This window comes from Macrotis lagotis, chromosome 2, assembly GCF_037893015.1.
Source record: "Macrotis lagotis isolate mMagLag1 chromosome 2, bilby.v1.9.chrom.fasta, whole genome shotgun sequence".
NCBI lineage: Eukaryota > Metazoa > Chordata > Mammalia > Peramelemorphia > Peramelidae > Macrotis > Macrotis lagotis.
The window spans coordinates 128,912,219-128,932,230 of NC_133659.1; the positions used below are offsets into that span (position 1 = coordinate 128,912,219).

General features: G+C 34.7%; 1 protein-coding gene across 3 annotated transcripts in view; it reads right to left on the reverse strand.

Annotated features, from left to right (window-relative positions):
- The window catches only part of WDR26 (WD repeat domain 26), a 48,030-nt gene continuing 28,018 nt past the window's right edge, over positions 1 to 20,012 (reverse strand). For 2 of the 3 annotated variants that reach the window (XM_074222783.1, XM_074222781.1), the window contains exons 9-14: positions 19,552 to 19,671; positions 18,051 to 18,196; positions 17,726 to 17,804; positions 17,365 to 17,494; positions 6,586 to 6,771; positions 1 to 3,694 (exon numbers count right to left, since the gene is read on the reverse strand). In XM_074222783.1, the coding sequence (XP_074078884.1) occupies positions 3,669 to 3,694; positions 6,586 to 6,771; positions 17,365 to 17,494; positions 17,726 to 17,804; positions 18,051 to 18,196; positions 19,552 to 19,671 (687 nt within the window). In that variant the 3' untranslated portion in view covers positions 1 to 3,668. Of the gene's footprint in view, positions 3,695 to 6,585; positions 6,772 to 17,110; positions 17,254 to 17,364; positions 17,495 to 17,725; positions 17,805 to 18,050; positions 18,197 to 19,551; positions 19,672 to 20,012 lie in introns of those variants that run through there. The other variant, XM_074222782.1, reaches the window with a different exon arrangement.

The window sequence follows — 20,012 nt, forward strand, 5'->3', positions numbered from 1 at the left end:
TAAACCAAATGCAGATTTTATACATTTTGGAGGTGGGGCAATAAAGGATATTAAGAAAAATGTCTTCTTTCTCCCCATTCAAAATCAGCCATTCTTCTGCTGTGAAAGATATGACATGGATATTTTTCCCTTCAGTGTATCAAAAGATGTACCATACATTTACCCACTGTGAGGCAGAGGTGATAAGGTCAGTTCTGGTTTGCAGGAACCAACATCCTAAAAAAGAAAATTTCAAGATGGGGAGGGGGAGGGAAAGAAGAATTTTCTATTAATGTCATGAAATGCCACTAGAGGCAAAACACTCCTAATAGCAAATCATTTAAAACATTGTGTGTACTTCAGATTAATAAAATTATTAATGAATCGGATGGTTTAATTTCAAGTTTAGTGGTTTAATTGAAGCTTTCTTCAAATGTTTCTCATTTGTATTTAAAATGGGGAATTCATTTCCCTTTGGCTTGCCAGCAATTTATGACTGTAGTCCCAAAATGAAGTTGTGCTCCATCTTTAAACTACTTACCTTATTCAGTGTAACTCAGAATTTACCTCACCAATGAGAACATAAATGTAGTTGCTGTGATTTTTATTATAAACTATTAAAATAAAAAATAAAACTTATTCTGAATATCCCATTACCCCTTTCCCAATTCTACCCCCCCCCAAACCTCCACAACCCTAAAATTTGAGTGTTTTATATTGACATATTATTTGGGAATAAGACTCTTTCATCCTTGCTCTCTGGCCCTTAAAAATACCAGACTAGAAACATTTTTAAGCACATGGAAATTAATCTGCTACTAACCTGTTTTTTTTTTAATCAGAGTCAAAATCTCCATTTTCAGATGTGCAAAAAGTATTGGTACTTTTCAATTCACACATTTCCTAATATTTTGTGGTTGGCTTACTAGAAATTTAAGTTACTTTTTCTTCATCTTATTATAAATTCAATAACAATTATCAGAAGTTTGCAATTACTGTCTGTGGACATATTGATTATTCTGCCAGCAGGGTTTAGGTACCATAAAATCCTAGATTGCTTCCCCATACAAATTTGACCATTCTATCACAGTCAATAACTGGTATATGTAAGAAACAGATGTTAACAGTAAATTGGCACAGCAAAGTACCAGAGAGTACAGGAAACTGTCAGTAAGACAATACACTTGGAAAATGAACTCACCTAGCTGCTATTAGAAACCTTTGCATAGTTAGTTGTGTTGCTCCACTTGAATGGAGCTATGTTCCTGTAAATGGGCCTCACATCTCCACCGCTTTTGAAGCATTCTTACTGGACTGTACTTTAAAAGTGCACTTTGAAAATTCACAAATTATGTAGGAGGGGCTGGTCAGAGAGGGATGTTACATCCAGATTGCCTCTTGAATGGGCGTGAATTTTAATGTTATAGATATACCCACAGCACTCCTGGAACCAAACTTGTAAACAGCTGTGGAATTTCTACACCTCATAATTTACTAGAGATGTTACTGCAGAGACTAGGGTGTATTAACGGCTTCAGGGTATACACAAATCATTTAAAATATGAATGGTCTGAACTGTACTGAGGTAAAGAGAAGTTGCCACTTAGTTATATACAGTTACCAATAGATTTTTATTCAAGCTTAAAGTAAAAAGTAATTTTAATTAAGAAAAATGAAGTACCAGATAAGCTGTAACATATAGTTCTTATTCTAACTCAGAAGTATCAAAACAGACAGGAATTCTTTGATTCTCTAAGTGGCGATCTCTGCAAAATGGAGAGTAAAGACACTATGAAAATCTTTAAGGTTATATACCAATTTGATAAATAATCTGTTGACCACAATCTAGTAATTTCTTACTGCAAGCTTTGGGGAGAATCTGTTATTTTAAGGCCAATTTGTGTTTCTCTCTCCTCCCCCACCCCCATATTATACCTCCCACCAACCGAGTTTTTCCCCCTCCCCCAGATAATGGAAGAATCCATGATATCCATCCAAGCCACCCATGCCTTTTCCTTCCCCCTGTGGATTCTGAAGAAGTCTATCCACAGTAGTTAACTGTAGTGTAGACGACTGGTTCTAAAGGGAACTGTAATTGTACTTCTCAAGATTTCTGCTGATCACGATCTTTCACTCTGGGTTCATCCTGATACCCTTTCCTCTAAACCAAAAGCTGTGGTCCACCCTATCCTGTCTTTTACCTGAAAAAGAAGGGAATTTCAAGGGAGACCAAGTGTGCCATATTCAACTGTGATGGGGTAAAAAGCACAACATGAACATCAGGCTCTTGGCTTATTTTCAGAAGTGTAAAATATTCAAAATAAAAGTGCTTTTTTTGTTTTTTTGCTTTTTTGTTTTTTACAAAGGAAACCATTCCTTATATTTAAAAACAAAAACCAGAAAAAAGAAATCTATCCACAGCACCAGTTTAGAATGAGGTCCAGTATGGCAATATTTATAACTTCAACTTAAAAGGGCTATTGTTTAAATCTATGCATCCCTATAGACCAAAATATTTAGGAAATTTGTAAGTAATGTAGGGAAAGATGGATGTGTTTATAAACTCAATATGCATTATAATCTGGATATGTTCCCTCCTCTTAAATTAAAAAATGTAGCCAAGGTTGTAGCATTTCTCTAGATTTCTTTTTCATCTTTTGATTTCCAATTTCATGAAAAACTTGGATAAGCTTTTGAGAAATTCTAAGTTGACCTTTGTTCTATTCTATTGTGTTGGTTTGTGTATCTAGAAGTCATTTTTATTCAATATTTTTTAAGATGAGTGATGGCTGTTAAAAACAAAAACAAAAGACCTCAAAAATTTTACTCTTAATTGCCTGTGTAAAGTCCTTCTGAGCACTGTTTCTGACCATGTCTTGTATGGTACTCCAGAAGATCATCAGTTATACTGCATATCTATGTCATAGATGACACTGTTTTTAAGCTGGTTTAAGTTCCAAATGTATACAAATGAAGTCACTTTAATCCTATAAATACTTCTTAATTTATTTAAAAAAAATTGTGCTGTTAACCCTTTACGGGGCAACGAGCTATGTGAAAAGTACAAAACTTTTTGTCAAATGTGATATTGAGAGTGCTTTTGACATAGTTCACTGGTTTATCATCTGGATCAGTATATACTGCGCAACGGGCAAGGCTAGAATCCATGAACCAAGCTGCAAAGATCTCAAGCTAAATAAGGCGGAGAGATTTAGAGAAACAAGAGAAGGAAATAACTTTCCTATCCAACGTATACTCTTCAGACTAAAGCACTCTTTCTATCAAGCCTTCTAAACTGTTAAATAAAGTTTTCCAAACAAGCATTTAAACTTCATTACACAGAAGAGCAACAAGAATGGTAGCCCGCCAGACAAAAAGGCAGGAAGGAAAAAAATATATATACTGAGTTCAATGGGTAGCCTGAATGTAGCACAGTTCTTCACAACCGATGGGGGGGTAATTCAACACGGTGTCCAACAACGTTCTAACGACGTGCTTCATCTCAACTGGTTACTATGAAGCAAGGTGGTAAATGTTTGGCCCCGATCGGGCTTCAGAAATGGTTCTTTTTTTTTCATGACGAGCATGTCTGTCCAGCTATCAATCATGTTTGTTTGCACCAAATCCCAAGCCATTTAAAATACGACTAATTTTAAGTTAAACAGAAGTCGTCTGCTCCAAATTCACCATCAACTATCCATGCTACTGCATTCCTCTGAATGAAGACAAGATGAAATGCGTGTATATGGAGGAGAAAAAGAAAAAAGTTGTTGGTTAGAAATTTTAAAAACAGCATGTTTAACAATATTCATTTCACGAACAAATACTATAGATTTTTAATTATCACCCCCTCTTAAATTGTCAGTTTTTGGTGAATTTTGCTTTAAAGAGTTGTAAATATAATTTATAAACCAATTTCATTAGCTATTAAAAACCCCTAAATACAAAGCTTTATTATAGAACTAGGACTTGAAAAATCTTTTTATATCTTATGTGGGATGATGACTCTCCTCTTGGCTATGTCTAATACTAGAAACAAAGTTGTGAGATAATAACCAGCTTAATTAGAGCTAATCCTACATGCAAGTCTTGATAAATTTTATCACCTAGCAATTTCATCCATGGCATTCTGTGTACAATTTTACTGAAAACTACTGAAGTTCATTTGTTCTCCCTACTCATTCTTTTGTATTTTACTATCATGATGATGTAAAATAATTAAAATAAAACCTAAAACACAGACATTCCTGAATTCTCCTTCAGTTTTTCAGGTACTACTACTATACCTACTTCAGCCTAAAATCCCAGCTAAAATATGAGTTTGTGGGGGGCCACCAGGAGGTCTCTCTCTCTCTCTCTCTCTGGCAACACCTCAGCCAGATAAGGTTAGCTCCTTTTTCCCAGAGGATCTTCCAAGATCCATTAAGACCCTTCTCAGTCATACTGGTTTGGATTCTTAGAAGCTGAAGAACAATGCCACTTCTCTCTCCAGCCCCTTTTTGTTTTTATTCCCCTGAAAGATGAAAAGTTAATTTGGCTCCTAAATCCATTGTTGGAGGGCTTACTCGGAAACTGGAGGACTACTAAGTTAGGGACGTATGTGGGCAGGGGATCAAACTATAATGTATAATGACCTCTCAATTCTCTTCCAACTATATGATCTGAAGCAAATTTCGTAAACATCTTGTTTGTGACTATGTGGATAAAACTCATCAGATAATTGTTGCCGTGTGTATAACCTTAGTGGTACCTCTAAAACAAATCACTTAAAGATCTATTTTTCTGTCACTCATATGAATTTCTTTGAAGCAAGAGTTGTCAAAGGCTAAGAGAATTATGTTAGAAAATTATATAATCACAATGGAGATTCATAAAGCACCTACCCACCCTAGAGGTTTCAGAATTGGCAATAAAAAAATAGATGGCAAAATGATCCTGTCCTTTCACAGATATGATTTTCTAGAAGTTAAAGGCAGAATGTCCCTTGATAATCTGAAGGAATGAAACTGTCAGCCAAGAATCTGAGTAGAGGGCAGCTTGGTGGCACAGTGGATAGAGCACCAGTCCGGGAGTCAGGAGGACCTGAGTTCAAATCCAGTCTCAAGATACTTAATAGCTGCCTAGCTGTGTGACCTTGGGTAAGTCACTTAACCCAATTGCCTTGTAAAAAAAAAGAACCTGAGTAGAAAAAGATTAAAATAGTAAGAACTGGAACTATTCTTCTTTCCACCTTCTGTAGATGTGCCAAAGATAAACTACATGAAATGCTTTTGTCCTTCTCAAAATCATATTACTTCCTTCCAAACAAGCTAAAAAAAATTAGTATTTATGTCTAGCAATCATAGTAAAACTTCCCCGTTATCTTGTTACCATATTGCACTGGTTCAGTTTCTTCACATTAAAATTTAACTCATCATTCTCCTAATATTTCTTTGATCTCTGCTTTAAAGCCAAAGGTTCCTCTTTAAAAATTACCTGTTAAATGAAGAAACCCCAGCAAAGCTCAAATCCCTAGTCACCTAGCTAAAGACTTTTTGTAATAGCAAAAAATGCTTTTACCATTCAAGAATATGAATATCAATTAGGTGCCCATTCTCTAGGTGAGCTCCCCTAGTATTAATCAGCAATAGTCCCTAAACCTTGGGCTGCACACCAGGCCCAGATTCCTCTTCATCCCCTTAATTCTTCTTTTTTTTTTTACAAGGCAATGGGGTTGACTTGACCAAGGCCACATGCTAGGTAATTATGTTTAAGGTCAGATTTGAACTCAGGTAACTCCTGACTCCAGGGATGGTACTCTATCCACTGCGCCACCTAGCTCTCCCCATCCCTTAATTCTTGATCCTGCTTGACTTAAGACAACAAACCTATAAAAATCCACCAGGCTTTACCAGTTTAAAGCACATTATTTTCCTTGGTTTATGATCATCTTTCCTAACTGTCCCATGCTGTAATCTCTCTCTCTTAATAGTTTTTTGCCCTTCCTTTGAACTGTAACTTGGAAGACCAAACCTCATTCATTAGGATATACCCTGGCTTCATATTTATATAATATATGATTAGCATGCAACTAACATATAAGAGATATTAACAGTAAGCAAAAAAAAAATCTATCACCACAATTAGTAAAAAGTCTAGGATAGACAACTCAATTTTGTATAGTGATTAGAGATCACTGAGTTTTAGGAAAATCATTATGTTAACTTAAAGACAATGTGATTTTTTTAAAAATCCTTCACTAATTAGTACAGTGCCTTACACTTAAAGAGGATATTTAATAAGTGTTTGCTGAATAAATATAATTAGGTAGCAGACAGCAAAAATAAGACTTACTAATATAGTTGAATTTAGTATATAATTCGATGAGGTTGAGGGAATTCTTTCCAGTTCAATCCAAAAGAACCATAAAAATGTAAATATGAAAGTGACAATGTCTAAAAGAATCTCTAAGCAAGACTGATGTACAGCGTTCAAAGGATAAACTTCTCTTTCCCCTACAACACACACATACCATATACATATAACTTCAAAAATACCAATAATTATTAAAACCAATATGTAAAATTCAGCTTTCTTTGAAGAACCTAATATTGTAAATGGTGTTACCTTCAATATCCTGGTTGTCTACAAAAGGTGCTGGTCCCCATATTCTAACAGTGCCATCATCTGAAGCACTGGCCATCATGGATGGAATCTGTGGGTTCCAGCTCACACAGTTAACTGTGCGTGTGTGTCCTGTTAGCTCTGCAATTGGCAGCTCACTACGTTTGTGCCAGATGTATACTTTGTGATCTGAATAAAATAGCAAGTAAGGAAAAAAAAAGGGGAAAAAGAGATATGTGCATTAACCAGTACCATTCAACATTTTCAAATTATACTGTAAGTCTAACAAGAATACATATCATTACTAATTAATATAGTTTGACAATAAATGAACATGGAATTTGTGAAAAATTCACTTAAGCAAATATTCAACACCATCTTTCTTTATTCAGATAATATCAAATAAATAATACTTTATGAATCTGTGACTTTAATAGTTACTGAGCCCTTTTAGCTTTATAGTACATATCAGAGCTTATACTATGGCTTACCTTGGGAAGTTTAGTTCCCCCTCCATACAAAAAAGGAGGCAATAGATAGACTTTTGTGGAAGGACCACAGTCATCATGATTTAAAAAGATTTCCATCTTCCAAACTATTATGCTATTAATATTAAAAAAGTCATTTTCATGATGAACATTTATTAATTCTTTGAACCACCTAAGCAGACCAAAGAAAAATTAGTTTTGTCTATGTTTGTAGTTATGTATCACTCACCTGTTTCCAGTGTGTGTGTGTGTGTGTGTGTGTGTGTGTATACACACACACGTATGTATCTATGACTTGTGATCATAAAAGTAATGACTGACTTGAAAACATACACCCAACTGAATCTTGTCTTTCTAAGTAATCACTTTTCAGTCTGTTTCCTTTTTGTTTATATCCCAATTCAAAGTGCTGTCTTACTTTATATTTTCTTTCATTTAAATTCATATAAAGGAATTCACTTAATAAACTACTTTCCCCTATTTATTACCTTCTCAGAACACACAACTACTAACATTTCCTCCACAATTTTATCAAGGTGGGGTGCAGCTAGGTGGCACAGTGAATAGAGCACCAATCCTGGAGTCAGGAGGACCTGAGTTCAAATCTGACTTCAGACACTTAATTGTTACCTAGCTGTGTGACCCTGGCCAAGTCACTTAATCCCATTGCCTTGCAAAAACCTAAAAAAAAAAATTTATCGAGGCCCTCTTTTAGGGAGGGAGAAAGGAACCTTTACTTTTTAGCAACTGCGTTACAACTATAAAAGTAAATAAAATGATTTCTAAAATACTAAATAAAGCGTTCCAAATTCAGACAATAGCAACAATAACCCAAATGTCAACAAATCTATACAGGGTGCTATAACCCATCCAATGTGTCCCCCATAACCATAACAGACAGACTGGTATTATTATTCCCACCTAATCAGGAAACTTACAAAGCCAGAACTTGAATCCTTTGATTCCACATCTCCGTAAGTCCTTATATCATGCTAGAAAAATCCATCCTATTACAATACAGCTACAACTTTTTTATTTAAAATAGTGACATCTACTTTGAATACTCATTAATTATGAATATTAAGTGATAAATGAATAAACTTAAAATCTAAGTGCAACTTCAAAGCATGAAGATTTGCTATTACGGAGGGGCTGGTAATTACTGAGGGCTTTTGCTTCTACATGTTAAAGAATTGACTGTTCATTAATGGCACTTTCAAAATATTTTGAACAAGGAGTATGGAGCCTCTTAAAATAACTATTATGAAGGAGACACATCCATCTACATGTAAGATTTCAGGATATTGCTCAACAATCCAGCCAGTCAATAGTCAATTTACATTAATCACCTACTACGTTCCAGTACTTGAACAGCTACATTATTTTACAGTTATGACTCATATGCAGGTACTACATTTCAGCAGATACCACATTTAATTGTATAAAAACTGAGTGGCAATAATTTACATTTGTATAGCACTTTCCAAATAACAAAATATTTCCCACAAAATAGGCATATGAGAAGCATTCATTCAACAAGCATTAATGAAATGCCTAGCTAGGCAATTCGAAAAGAAACAAACTTTTTCAGCAACAAAGAATTTAAATTCTATTACAAGCAATGTAACATGAAGAAAGACAAATACAAAATAAATACACAGAAATCTAAAATAATTTTGGAGAAGGAACTAGCAAATGAGATGAAGAGGAGGGGATTAGACTAGAGCACTAAGGGAAACTAGCATCCTAGGAACAGCAATTAAGTCAATTTACCTGGTATGTAAAATGAATAAAGGAGTGTATTTAATAAGTATAGAAAGGATGAAGCCAGACTGAAGAGCTTAAAAAGCTGAGCAAAAAAAAAAAAAGAATATTTAACACTGGAAGCAATAAGAAGCTAATAGACATTACTGACCAGGGTACCACTGATAGACTGGAGCTTTCTGAATATCACTTTGTCAACTCTATGAGGAATGAGCAGAAGAAGGATGGGACTGAAAGCCAGAAGACCAATTAGGTGGCTACTGTAATAGTCCTGATCAGAAGTGGTAAGGGTCTGAATTGAGAGAGCAGTCATGTATGAGTATCTATGGACTAAGGAGATGCTATGGGGGGGTAGAATAACAAGGTCTGGCATGAGATGGAATATAAAGGGTGGGGAAGAAGAGAGAATTAAGGATGATTCAATTAATTGCAAACTTGAGGGACAGGAATGATAGTAGAATTTTCAACAGAATGAGCTAAGTTAGGAAGAGAGGGATTTGAATTTGGATTGACTGAGTTTGTGAGGCCCATGGCACTTCCAATAGAAATGGCACTTAGGAAGTTGGGAATACAGACCTGAAGCTCAGGAGAGGCTTGCTTCATAGTAAATTGCAAAAGATAAGATGAAACCCATGCCTATAGGTGAAGGAATATATTTAAGTATAGAATAAGAGAGCCTGGGAATAGAGATGTGGGGATTAAGTTTATAGTAAAAAGGCAAAATATGGATGATCAGTCAATACTGGTGCATTCAGGTAGCAGGAAAACATAGAAAGCAATGTCAGGAAAATGAGGGAAAAGAACAACACATCCAGGAGGAGGATCCAGGAGGAGGATAGTCAACTGTGTCAGAGTCTGCTAAGAGGTCAAGAAATTTTAGGACTGATAAAAGGCCATTAGATATATCAGGATCAATGATAAATCTTGGAGTGAATAGTCAAGTTAAATGAAGTTAGTTGCTAGAATGCAAGGGGTTCAGAATTTAAGAGAAGAAATGTAAAGCATTGTGTAAAAAATGGGTTTTCCTATTCATTTTACTTGTGAGAACCAAGAGACAAAATGATCAAATAGTCAAGTCAAAACTATAATAAGATTGAACCAGGAAGAAAGAGGTAGTTGAAAAATAGTGGGAAAGATGGTTGGGTTATGAAGACTAGTCTCTGGAAGAGATGGGAACAAAAATACAAGAGGAGTTGGACTTAGTCAAGAAGAAATGGCTATTTCTCACAAGAGAACTGGATTGAAACGAAGTAGGGCATGGGAATGGGGTATAAGATGATGTCCACAGGTTTTGAGATATAGAAAAATGGAGGGAAAAGACAGTTCAAAGCAACAGTAAACAGTCTTCACAGTTAGTAAGAGGGTGAGGTCTTAGAAAAGACAATGGTCAATGCTAGAAGGATTGTGGGAAATCTGGGACACTACTACATTGCTGGTGGAGCTGTGAACTCATCCAACCTTTCTGGAGAGCAATTTGGAATTAAGCCCAAAGGACAATAAAAATGTGCATACCCTTTGATTCAGCTACTTTAATCCCACTACTGGGTCTACACCATGAAGAGATGATGAAAAAGGGTAAAAACATCCCTTGTACAAAAATATTCATAGCAGCTGTTTGTGGTGGCAAAGAATTGTAAATTGTCCATTAATTGGGGATGGCTTAGCAAACTGTGGTATATGTATGTCATGGAACACTATTGTTCTATTAGAAACCAAGAGGGATGGGAATTCAGGGAAGCCTGGAGGGATTTGCATGAACTGATGCTGGGTGAGATGAGCAGAACCAGAAGAACATTGTACACCCTAACAGCAACATGGGGATGATGATCAACCTTAATGAACTTGCTCATTCCATTAGTGCAACAATCAGGGATGATTTGCGGTTATCTGTGATGGAGAATACATCTGTATCCAAGGAAGAATCGTGGAGTTAAAAAAAAAGGTACCATATAATTTCGCTATCTCTTTTTTTTAAGGTATTTTTTTTTTTGCAAGGCAATGGGGTTAAGTGGTTTGCCCAAGGCCACACAGCTAGGTAATTATTAAGTGTCTGAGGCTGGATTTGAACTCAGGTACTCCTGATGCCAGGACTCCACTGCACCACCTAGCCAGCCCCAATTTTGCTATCTCTATTATATTTTATTTTTTCCTTAAGGATAGGATTTCTCTCTCAACACATTCAATTTTGAACAATGTGTAGCATGGAAATAATGTAAAGATTATCAGACTGCTTTCTGTGGGGGGAGGGAAGCAAGATTGGGGGAAAATTGCAAAATTCAAACAACAACAAAAAAGAGGTGAGGTCTTCCCTCTACAAAGACAAAGCGGAATGGGAAAGTGGCATGCAGGGTTTGAATAAAAAAGACTAGGTAGAGGGTCCTCCAACTTTGGTGGATTCTTTTATACTCTTAAAGCATCAATTTAGGAAACAGGAAGGATTGATCACCTTACTGAATTAAGAGGCCAGGCAATTTACAGATGAGGAGATCAAAGCAATCCATAGCCATATGAAATAAGAGGCCAGTTGAAATTAGGTAACAAATTTGTTACCACTATATAAATTGAACCCTATTTCTTTTTTTTGTTTTTAAATTTACTTATTTTTAAATCTCCTCCCCCAGCTTCATGCAAAAGCAAGTTTCAACATTTACTTCCAAAACTTTGCATTTCACATTATCTCCCTTCCCTACACCGCACCCCCCACCAACTGAGAAAGTAAGTTATTAGGTATAGGTTGAAAATGTGTAGCCATGAAAAACATTACTCCAATAACTATGTTGTAAAAGAAAAATAAAATGAGAGAGAAAAAGTATGCTTCAGTCTGTATTCAGACACAATCAGTTCTGTCTTTAGTATGGATAGCATTCTTTTCATTAAGTCCATCAGAGGAACTGCTTCAACATTTTCCCCCCACAGTTACTATTGCTAGCTGTATTTCTCTCAATCCTATTCAAACCCCACCCCTATTTATTCTATTCTCTCTCTCCCTTCACCCTGTCCCTCTCCTTCAAGACCCTGGCGATTTCATATTTGTCACTAAATAAATATGAAATTTTATTTAATTTGAATTTTACAATTTTCCCTCTCCCCCCACGGAAGGCAGTCTGTTAGTCTATACACTGATCTAAGTTGAATGTGATGAAAGAGTGATTTCATATTTAAATTGTTACTACCTTTATCCAACTGTAAGAATATGATTTCTTTTACTAAATTAGCATCTTGTCAGAATGATAAACCTGTCTTACCACTTGTCAGACATTAACTTTTAAAGAAACAACTACTTATTTTTTGGTAGATATTTGAACTAAACAATACTATACTATAGGACCAAACAACTGAAAAGGGAAGTTATCCCATTTTAGATACTCACTTTGGAATAGTTATGATTTAATATAAAGGAACTCAAGGAGTTTCATTTACTATAAAATGGCCTAGTTGGTTTCAGAATATAGTCTGGTACATAAGAGATTTGTAGATAAAGATTTTAAATGATTTTAAAAGTTTCCACTGTTTTAAATAAACATTTAGTTGCAAAAGTTATCTATAAAAATAATCTGAGTAATAATGATTCGATTCACAGCACAATAGTTACCTGTAAAGATGGTTTTATTTTGACAGATTATGTGTTGTCAAAATCAAATATTGTAATAATCAAAATAACCATATTCCTGCCTCAACCCATTTTCTTTGTCACCCATTGCTTTCTACATTGACAGTCCATTGAAATTCTCTTTAAAGTTCTTCATACTTGATTTCCCCCCCCACATTTTTGTAAGTTTTAATGTGATGTCTTTTCCCAGCAAATTCCAACCTCTTTGATCTATATCCTGCACACTGAAACCTGATTGCCTCAAAGTAAACTATAGGCAATACATGTCCACAAATTTAAAATCTGATACTGGATTAAAGAAAGTTAACAATTATGATGTCATTTTCTCAAACTGGGAAAGAAGGCAAGAGGTAATCCCCCCCCCCCCCAATTATGGGGTAGAGAGGTATATTAGAGTCCTGGGCCCACAAAATAAGGGTGCTTAATAGTGTTAGATAAGGAGATGAGTTTCAAAGGCAATGGAAGAGATTTGGAAAGTTGTTTCATGTAAGAGAAGGAAAAGGTATAGAGCCTGTATTAGGATAACCACGATTTCAACAGAATATATGAAAGAGACAAAGATACAGCGGCTTTTGAAAGCTCTACCTCTCGGGGTGGATAGGTGGAGCAGTGGATAGAGCATCGGCCCTGGAGTCAGGAGTACCTGAGTTCAAATTTGGCCTCAGACACTTAATAATTACCTAGCTGTATGGCCTTGGGCAAGCCACTTAACCCCATTGCCTTGGAAAAAAAAACTTAAAAAAAAAAAAGCTCTACCTCCGAACTGAAAGAAATACTAATGATCTGGCTCGGTAGAAAGAGTTTGCTAGGATAGCTGTGTGACACAGTGGACAGAGTACCAGTCCTGGAGTCAGGAGGACCCGAGTTCAAATCCAGATTCAGACATGTAATAATTACTAGCTGTGTGGCCTTGGGTAAGTCACTTAAACCCCACTGCCTTGCCAAAAAAAAAAGCTTACTTACACAAACAAGTCCACAGCAATAAAATGATAGATACCGACAAAAAAGTTATCAAAAAAAGGGGCGGCTAGGTGGCGCAGTGGATAGGGTACTGGCCCTGGAGTCAGGAATACCTGTTCTTTTTTTCCTTAATCCCCAACAACAGCATACCCTCAGAGTTCTTTTTCAGGATTTTCTCTTTTATTTGGAACTCAAAATCTTATAAACAATGAATGCTGAAAATATGTAATTGGAAAAAAAATACTATTAAAAAACAAAAACCAGATTCTTCCACCTGTTTATTCCAACAGCACTTCAAATTTAACATGTTCTTTTATTCTTTTTAAAATTTGTTCTTTTTTTCTTTTTAAATACTGTATTTTTCCAAATACATGCAAAGATAGTTTTCAACAATCATTTTTTGCAAGGTTTGAGTTTCATATTTTCCTCCCTCTCCCCTTTTCCTTCCCCCTCTACCTGACAGAAGGCAATCTAATATAGGTTGTATATGTATAACTATTAAGATAGTAAGCTTTGGTCTGCATTTAAACTCCATAGTTCCTTCTCTGGTTATGGATATTAATTTCTTTGATTAATGTACTGTTGAAATGAACAAATCATTATAGTTGATTATTACCCAATATTGCTATCAATGTATACAATGATCTTCTGGTTCTGCTCACTTTACTCAGTATCCATTCATGCAAATATTTCCAGACTAGTCTGAAGTCCTGTCCCTCATGTAAATCTTTTCTTCTGACTTTTCTATAGTGGACAGTGGGCTACTTGAAAACTAATGGATCATCCAAACTTAATAACCTATCAATTTTTACTCTGTCTTTCAGTCCCAATTCACTCTCCAAAATTCACTAGGTTGCCAAAGTCCTATTATTTCAATATCGACTCAATATGCTGAATCCAATCTGTCCTTTCTACTATATAACTTAGTTCCGGTCTTCTCAGTTACACTATTATTCCTCTGCTTGGATGTCTAAGACCAAGACTTGGTTCTAAACTATTTTCCCCTATGTTCAAGCAAAACAGGGCTATTGTCTACTTCCTGAATACTTTCATTTTCATTACCTTTGCTAAGTACATCCATTTTTCTTGAAAAATACAGATCCACATGCGTTACATTATTCTTCCAGGTCCAGAGCCTTTCTTGATTCCTCTAGTCTGAAAGGTATCTTTCCCTTCTATATCAGTTTCACTTTATTTTTACATTCTAAATTTGCATTATAATTATTTGTATATGTTTTCTTTTCTACTAGATAAATTCTATTAGGTAGGGGATGGTTTCCAATACACAATAGGCCTTAAGGAATGTTGAAGGAAATGAATGTAGAGAACTTTACCCAATGCCAAAATCTAAAGTTTTAATTTCCAATTTCATCTCTGGTCCATGCATTCTCTTAATGAAAAACATTTTAGTGAAATCAAGACAATAAGGATACAAGTATGACATGAATTCTAGTTCCCAATCTGCCAGTGAGATTAGCTGTGTGATCCTGGACAAGTAGCTTCATCTCTTTAAGTCCAAGTTTTATATATAAAATGAATGGGTTTGGATCATATGATTTATAAGTTTCCTTCCGGCTATAAAATAAAATGCAATAGTATTCATGTTATCCTGACCTATATTGATCAATAAGATTTTTTTTTAAAAAACAGAGCAAAAATGTTACTGTAAAAGCTGTTCAGTACAAAGCTAGACTATTACCATCAAATTAGAAAGAAACCATTATGTTATTGTGTAATTTTACTATCTCATACTTTATTTTTCTTCCTTTGAGGATATGATTACTCTATCATCACATTCAACTGAGATCAATGTATAACATGGAACCAGACTAAGAGAATGCCTTCTGTAGGGGGTGGGGGGAAATTTGTAAAACTCAAAATAAAATCTTTCTTAAAAAAAAGAAAAAAAAGTTGTTCAGTAAATTTAATTCATCCCAATATGTCTAGAAATAATTTAGTTTGTAGTAGCATCCTATTAACCCAAGGGCTACAAATTTAAATCAGCTGCAATAATTAATATTTTAATTATTCAATTTAATTATTTAATTATTGTTGCTATCAATTGAATAAGAAATAAGGTGAATATAACTTGTTTTGTATTTAGTTGAGACTTTAAAATTTAATTTTCATAACATTTTGGAGATAATTAACATTATTTACCCTTCTATCAGCTTGGAAAAATAAATTTAATTCAGAGTGACTGTAAAAATCTGTATTAGGTGCCCAGATTGTCTTGTTCTTATAGCTATCTTTGCTATATAACAAATGTACAAATATAAAATAAGAACACTAAGAATGCTGATGTGGTTATATATATATTCACTTTTGATCTTATATAAATTAGAAATACCCATTTTACAAATCAAACTCAGGTACAGAAAGGTAAGGTAACTACTAAGTACAGGAGAGGAGTTTCATCATTTCAAACACATTTATCTTCTCCTAAACTTGGCTCTCTTTTTGGACTAGTAAAGACCCCACTATTCCTTCTTGCCTTGGGTCGTAACTTGGAGATTCATCCCTGTCTTCTTTCTTCCTTCTGCCCCCACAGTCACTTTTCACGCTGCTCTTCTCTAGGCCAGACCTTCTTTTTCAAATAGAAGAGGGTCGGCAAATTGGCCTAAGGGCCGACGTGCTTTTAAAGATATGATAAACCATTTTAGGTTTGTAGATTATTCAAAGCCAGATAGTTGGCAGTTTGCTGGATCTAGATGTCAGTGTCCCATCTGGGGCCCTTTCCCATTCTTCTCTTTCAACCCAGATGGCCTATTTGCTACGCCCCAGAGACTGTATCTCACCTCCCAATTCTGAGCTTCTAGACAGGTCTCCTGTGCCTGGAGAACATCGCTTCCTTGCTTCCAACAATCAGAGTCTTTAGTTTCTTTCAAAAATGAATTTAAGTGCCACCTCCTTCATAACCCCTCCCTTCTTCCTGTTCCTTCCAGGTGCTGATGCCTTCCCTGAATGCTATAGCTATTTATATGCCACATGTTACTTCTTCCCTGATAAAATGCAAACTCGAGGACCTTTTTGGTATTATATCATAAATATCTAGCACAACACCTCACAATGACATTTATTAATGCCTGGCTGATGTGTATCCTGAATTCATGTATAGCATTCTGATGCAATAATTAAAATACTGAACAAAAAGTGACCAAAACACTGCTAACTAGCAAAGGAGAAAACCTCCTTAAAAGGGTGCAGGCATAATTGTAATTGGTTTATCTAAAATGCTAATTGGCAAAGAAATTATATTATCTAGATTACTAACTTAAAAACAGACAACCCACTATTGACTGAGATGACCTACAACTAATGATTTCTGAAAATCATAATTGACTATGTTCAACTGAGCTCATCCAAGTAAAGCATAATTAACATGGCATTTTTATATCAACCTACTTTCTAAGAAGCATTAATCCATTGAACTGTCCTGACATACAACTATGAAAAAACAATAACTTAGTTAATTTGATGCATGGAAACAAGAACCTCACCTATCTTCCTCCTACCTAACACACACACACACAACAAAGATCAAATGCTAGGAATTTATAATCAGGAAAGTTTTTAAATCTTTGAGTAACAGCTGCTATCAGTGAATAATAATGTCTTATACACAAAAGAACAAAGAAGAACTAGATGAGATTTCATGGGTAAAATGATACTTAAAGAAGCAGTTCCCTCTTAGCAATGTAGTTACCTTGGAGTCAGTCTTAGAGTCATTTGCCCAGAAGACTGAGAGGTTAAGTGATATCTCCACAGTCAGAAAGCCAAGATGTATCAGGAGCCAGCCTTGAACCCAGGTCCCCCCTGGGCTCTGAGAATGGCTCTCCTTCCCTTCTACTACATTTAAAAAAAAAATTACATGTATTTTGAATAACCATGGATCTTCAATCTGTCTAAGTACATTAAAAATGGCATTTACTTACAATAATTTAATTCAACTACTATTACCTTCACTGCCACTAGCGATGAAGTCTTCATTATGGCCTCCAAAACATGAGTGAATTGTGTAAAATCCTTGTGTAACACCTTGATACTTTCTCACTAAAACTCTGTCTTGTAAGTCCCATAAATGAACTCCCTATAAGCAAAAGAAAGCATAGGTGCTTATTTTACCTTAAAGTAACAATATTCTTTTTTTCTTTCTGATGCATTTTAATCTATTTGTTATAATAACATTGTTATTATAAGTACTATGATACAGCAATTCAATATTTCATAGAACTATTTCTATTCACTTACATATAAATAATAAAACTCACACAATTAGTATTTTGTTTGAAAACAATTTGGAAAATTATTTTAAACTTACCTGAGTTGCTACATTTAACAAAGCTAATCGGCCATTTTTTGAAATAGTAAAAGACATAATAGGATGATCTTCTTGAACTCTGTAATAAGAACAAACAGAAAAATGCTAACAAGTGTGGAAGAGATTAGAACATATTTAAACTTTCTAAATCGGGCAAGAAACCTCAGATTTATGGTAAAAAATAGCATAATTTTATAATTAACATCTTTATACTTGATTGTGGAAAATGAATTTACATCAAATGATGCCATTAAACCATTGAAACCAAAGTATTTTTTAAAATGCTTACTATTTAATAATAATAATAATTAAAAAAAATAGTTACATGTTCCTATCTGTAAGGTCCTCAAAGTTGTAGCCCCGAATTCGCTGGTGTGTGTCTGATGCCAAAACAGTCTTCCCATCACTTAAGCACCAAAGGCATTGCACTCTTACCCCTTCCCAGGAGTCAAGGAGATTACCATCTAAATCCTAATCAGGAGAGAATTATAAATCATAAGAGTAATCAGAGGACACTGTAACAATTTTCCAAAATAAAAACAAATATTTTTCCTAGTAATATCTTTTAAAAACATTTTCCCCATTTGATGCTAATATCAAACTGCTCATGATAGGAATCTAAGTACAGATCAAATCCTAATAAAATAAATATGACCAAGACAGGAAGAGAATTATTTTTGACACTTGGATACTGGTCTTCCTTGAAAGACCAAAATGGAATTTTTGGGAATATATTTCCACTAAAAATTCATTAGAAATTATGGCAGTAAACAGAATTTTTTTAAGTGGGTTCATGACCCCATTATGGACATTCGAGTTTCCTCCTGTAGAGAGAGACTATATGATACAGAAATATTAGCAAAATGATACACAGTTCTCCCTCAGAGTTTAAGGTTTACCTTTTGACAAATTTTCAGGCCAAAACCAATTCTATAGTAGATTCACAAATAATTCACTATGTATGATGTTAAGAAATTTAAATTTTCAAGATAAACACTTGTCACGGATCCACAGAAAATGTTTTTGAAGGCAGTTGACCCATACTATAGTGAAACCGTTTAACTTTCTTAATAATCAACAAGTACAGAAAGTGTTTGTGTACTTTGCACTGTGCAAAAAACAATGAAATACAAAGAACACAAATTTTCTCACAATTTTTAATTTACAGTACTTGTAGAATACTGCACCTTTTCCAAAGCATTTTGAATATTATCCAACTTTCTCTTCCCAAATATTTCAGATTAAGATTCTAAAAGCTTTTTGTAAAATCTGAATCACTTTATTGCTAAATTAGGTTTATCTAAGAAGAATTCCCATTACATCAAACCAAATTTGGTGGGCTTAAAATCAAATCCAACTCTTCAATTCCAACACAATTTAGCAATCATAAATAATAATATATATTTCCCATATTTTATTAAATACCTTACTAAATTCAAAAGAAGAAGGCTTAGTATGGACAAATAAAAACAGTGAAATACTGACCTGGTCTATTTTTAATCACTTTATTTTTGTGAGCACATTAAAGTGTTTTTTTTAAAAAATTCTTTATTCTGGCAAATATTCTGATCGAGTGAAACAGAACACTCTGATATTAATGATTATTTTAATACAGTGGATCAAAAGATTAGATTTCATGTGATATAACCTCTTCCCAAAATGAAATTTTTATCTGATAATTTAAATTTACTAGGCAGCTATGTATATACATGAGATGGGTGTGCTATTTTTCAGAGTAACAGCAATCTGCTTTCTTGAGAGAACAAATTAAGAACTTCATTCACAGAAATGTGATTTCTGAAGGAAACCCCTATAGCAGCACTTACACACTGGTAGAACTGTCCACGTTGTCCTCCAGTTACAAAGCGTTTCCCATCTGGATTCCAAGCCACACTTGTTAAACTGTCTTCGTGAGATTGGCTCATCTTTGTCCTCAACTCCCCTGTCTACAAAGAAAAAAAATATAGATAAGACCTATCCATTCTTGCCACTACTGTAAAGAAAACTGTGTTAAAAAAATGTGTGAATTAATGCTAACTATGGAGGTCTAAGAGAACAGTGCTATATGTCATTTTAACAGCCATACTAAATAAAGATTACTTACAGAAAGGAAATTACCTCATTTGAATTGAACTAAGATCTAAACACTAGTGTCTGTTATTAATGATTATTTTAATACACAGTAGATCAAAAGATTAGATTCCATGTGATATACCTCCCTCCCAAAAATGAAATTTTTATCTGATAATTTACTAGGCAGCTATGTGTATCCTTCCATTTACTTTTT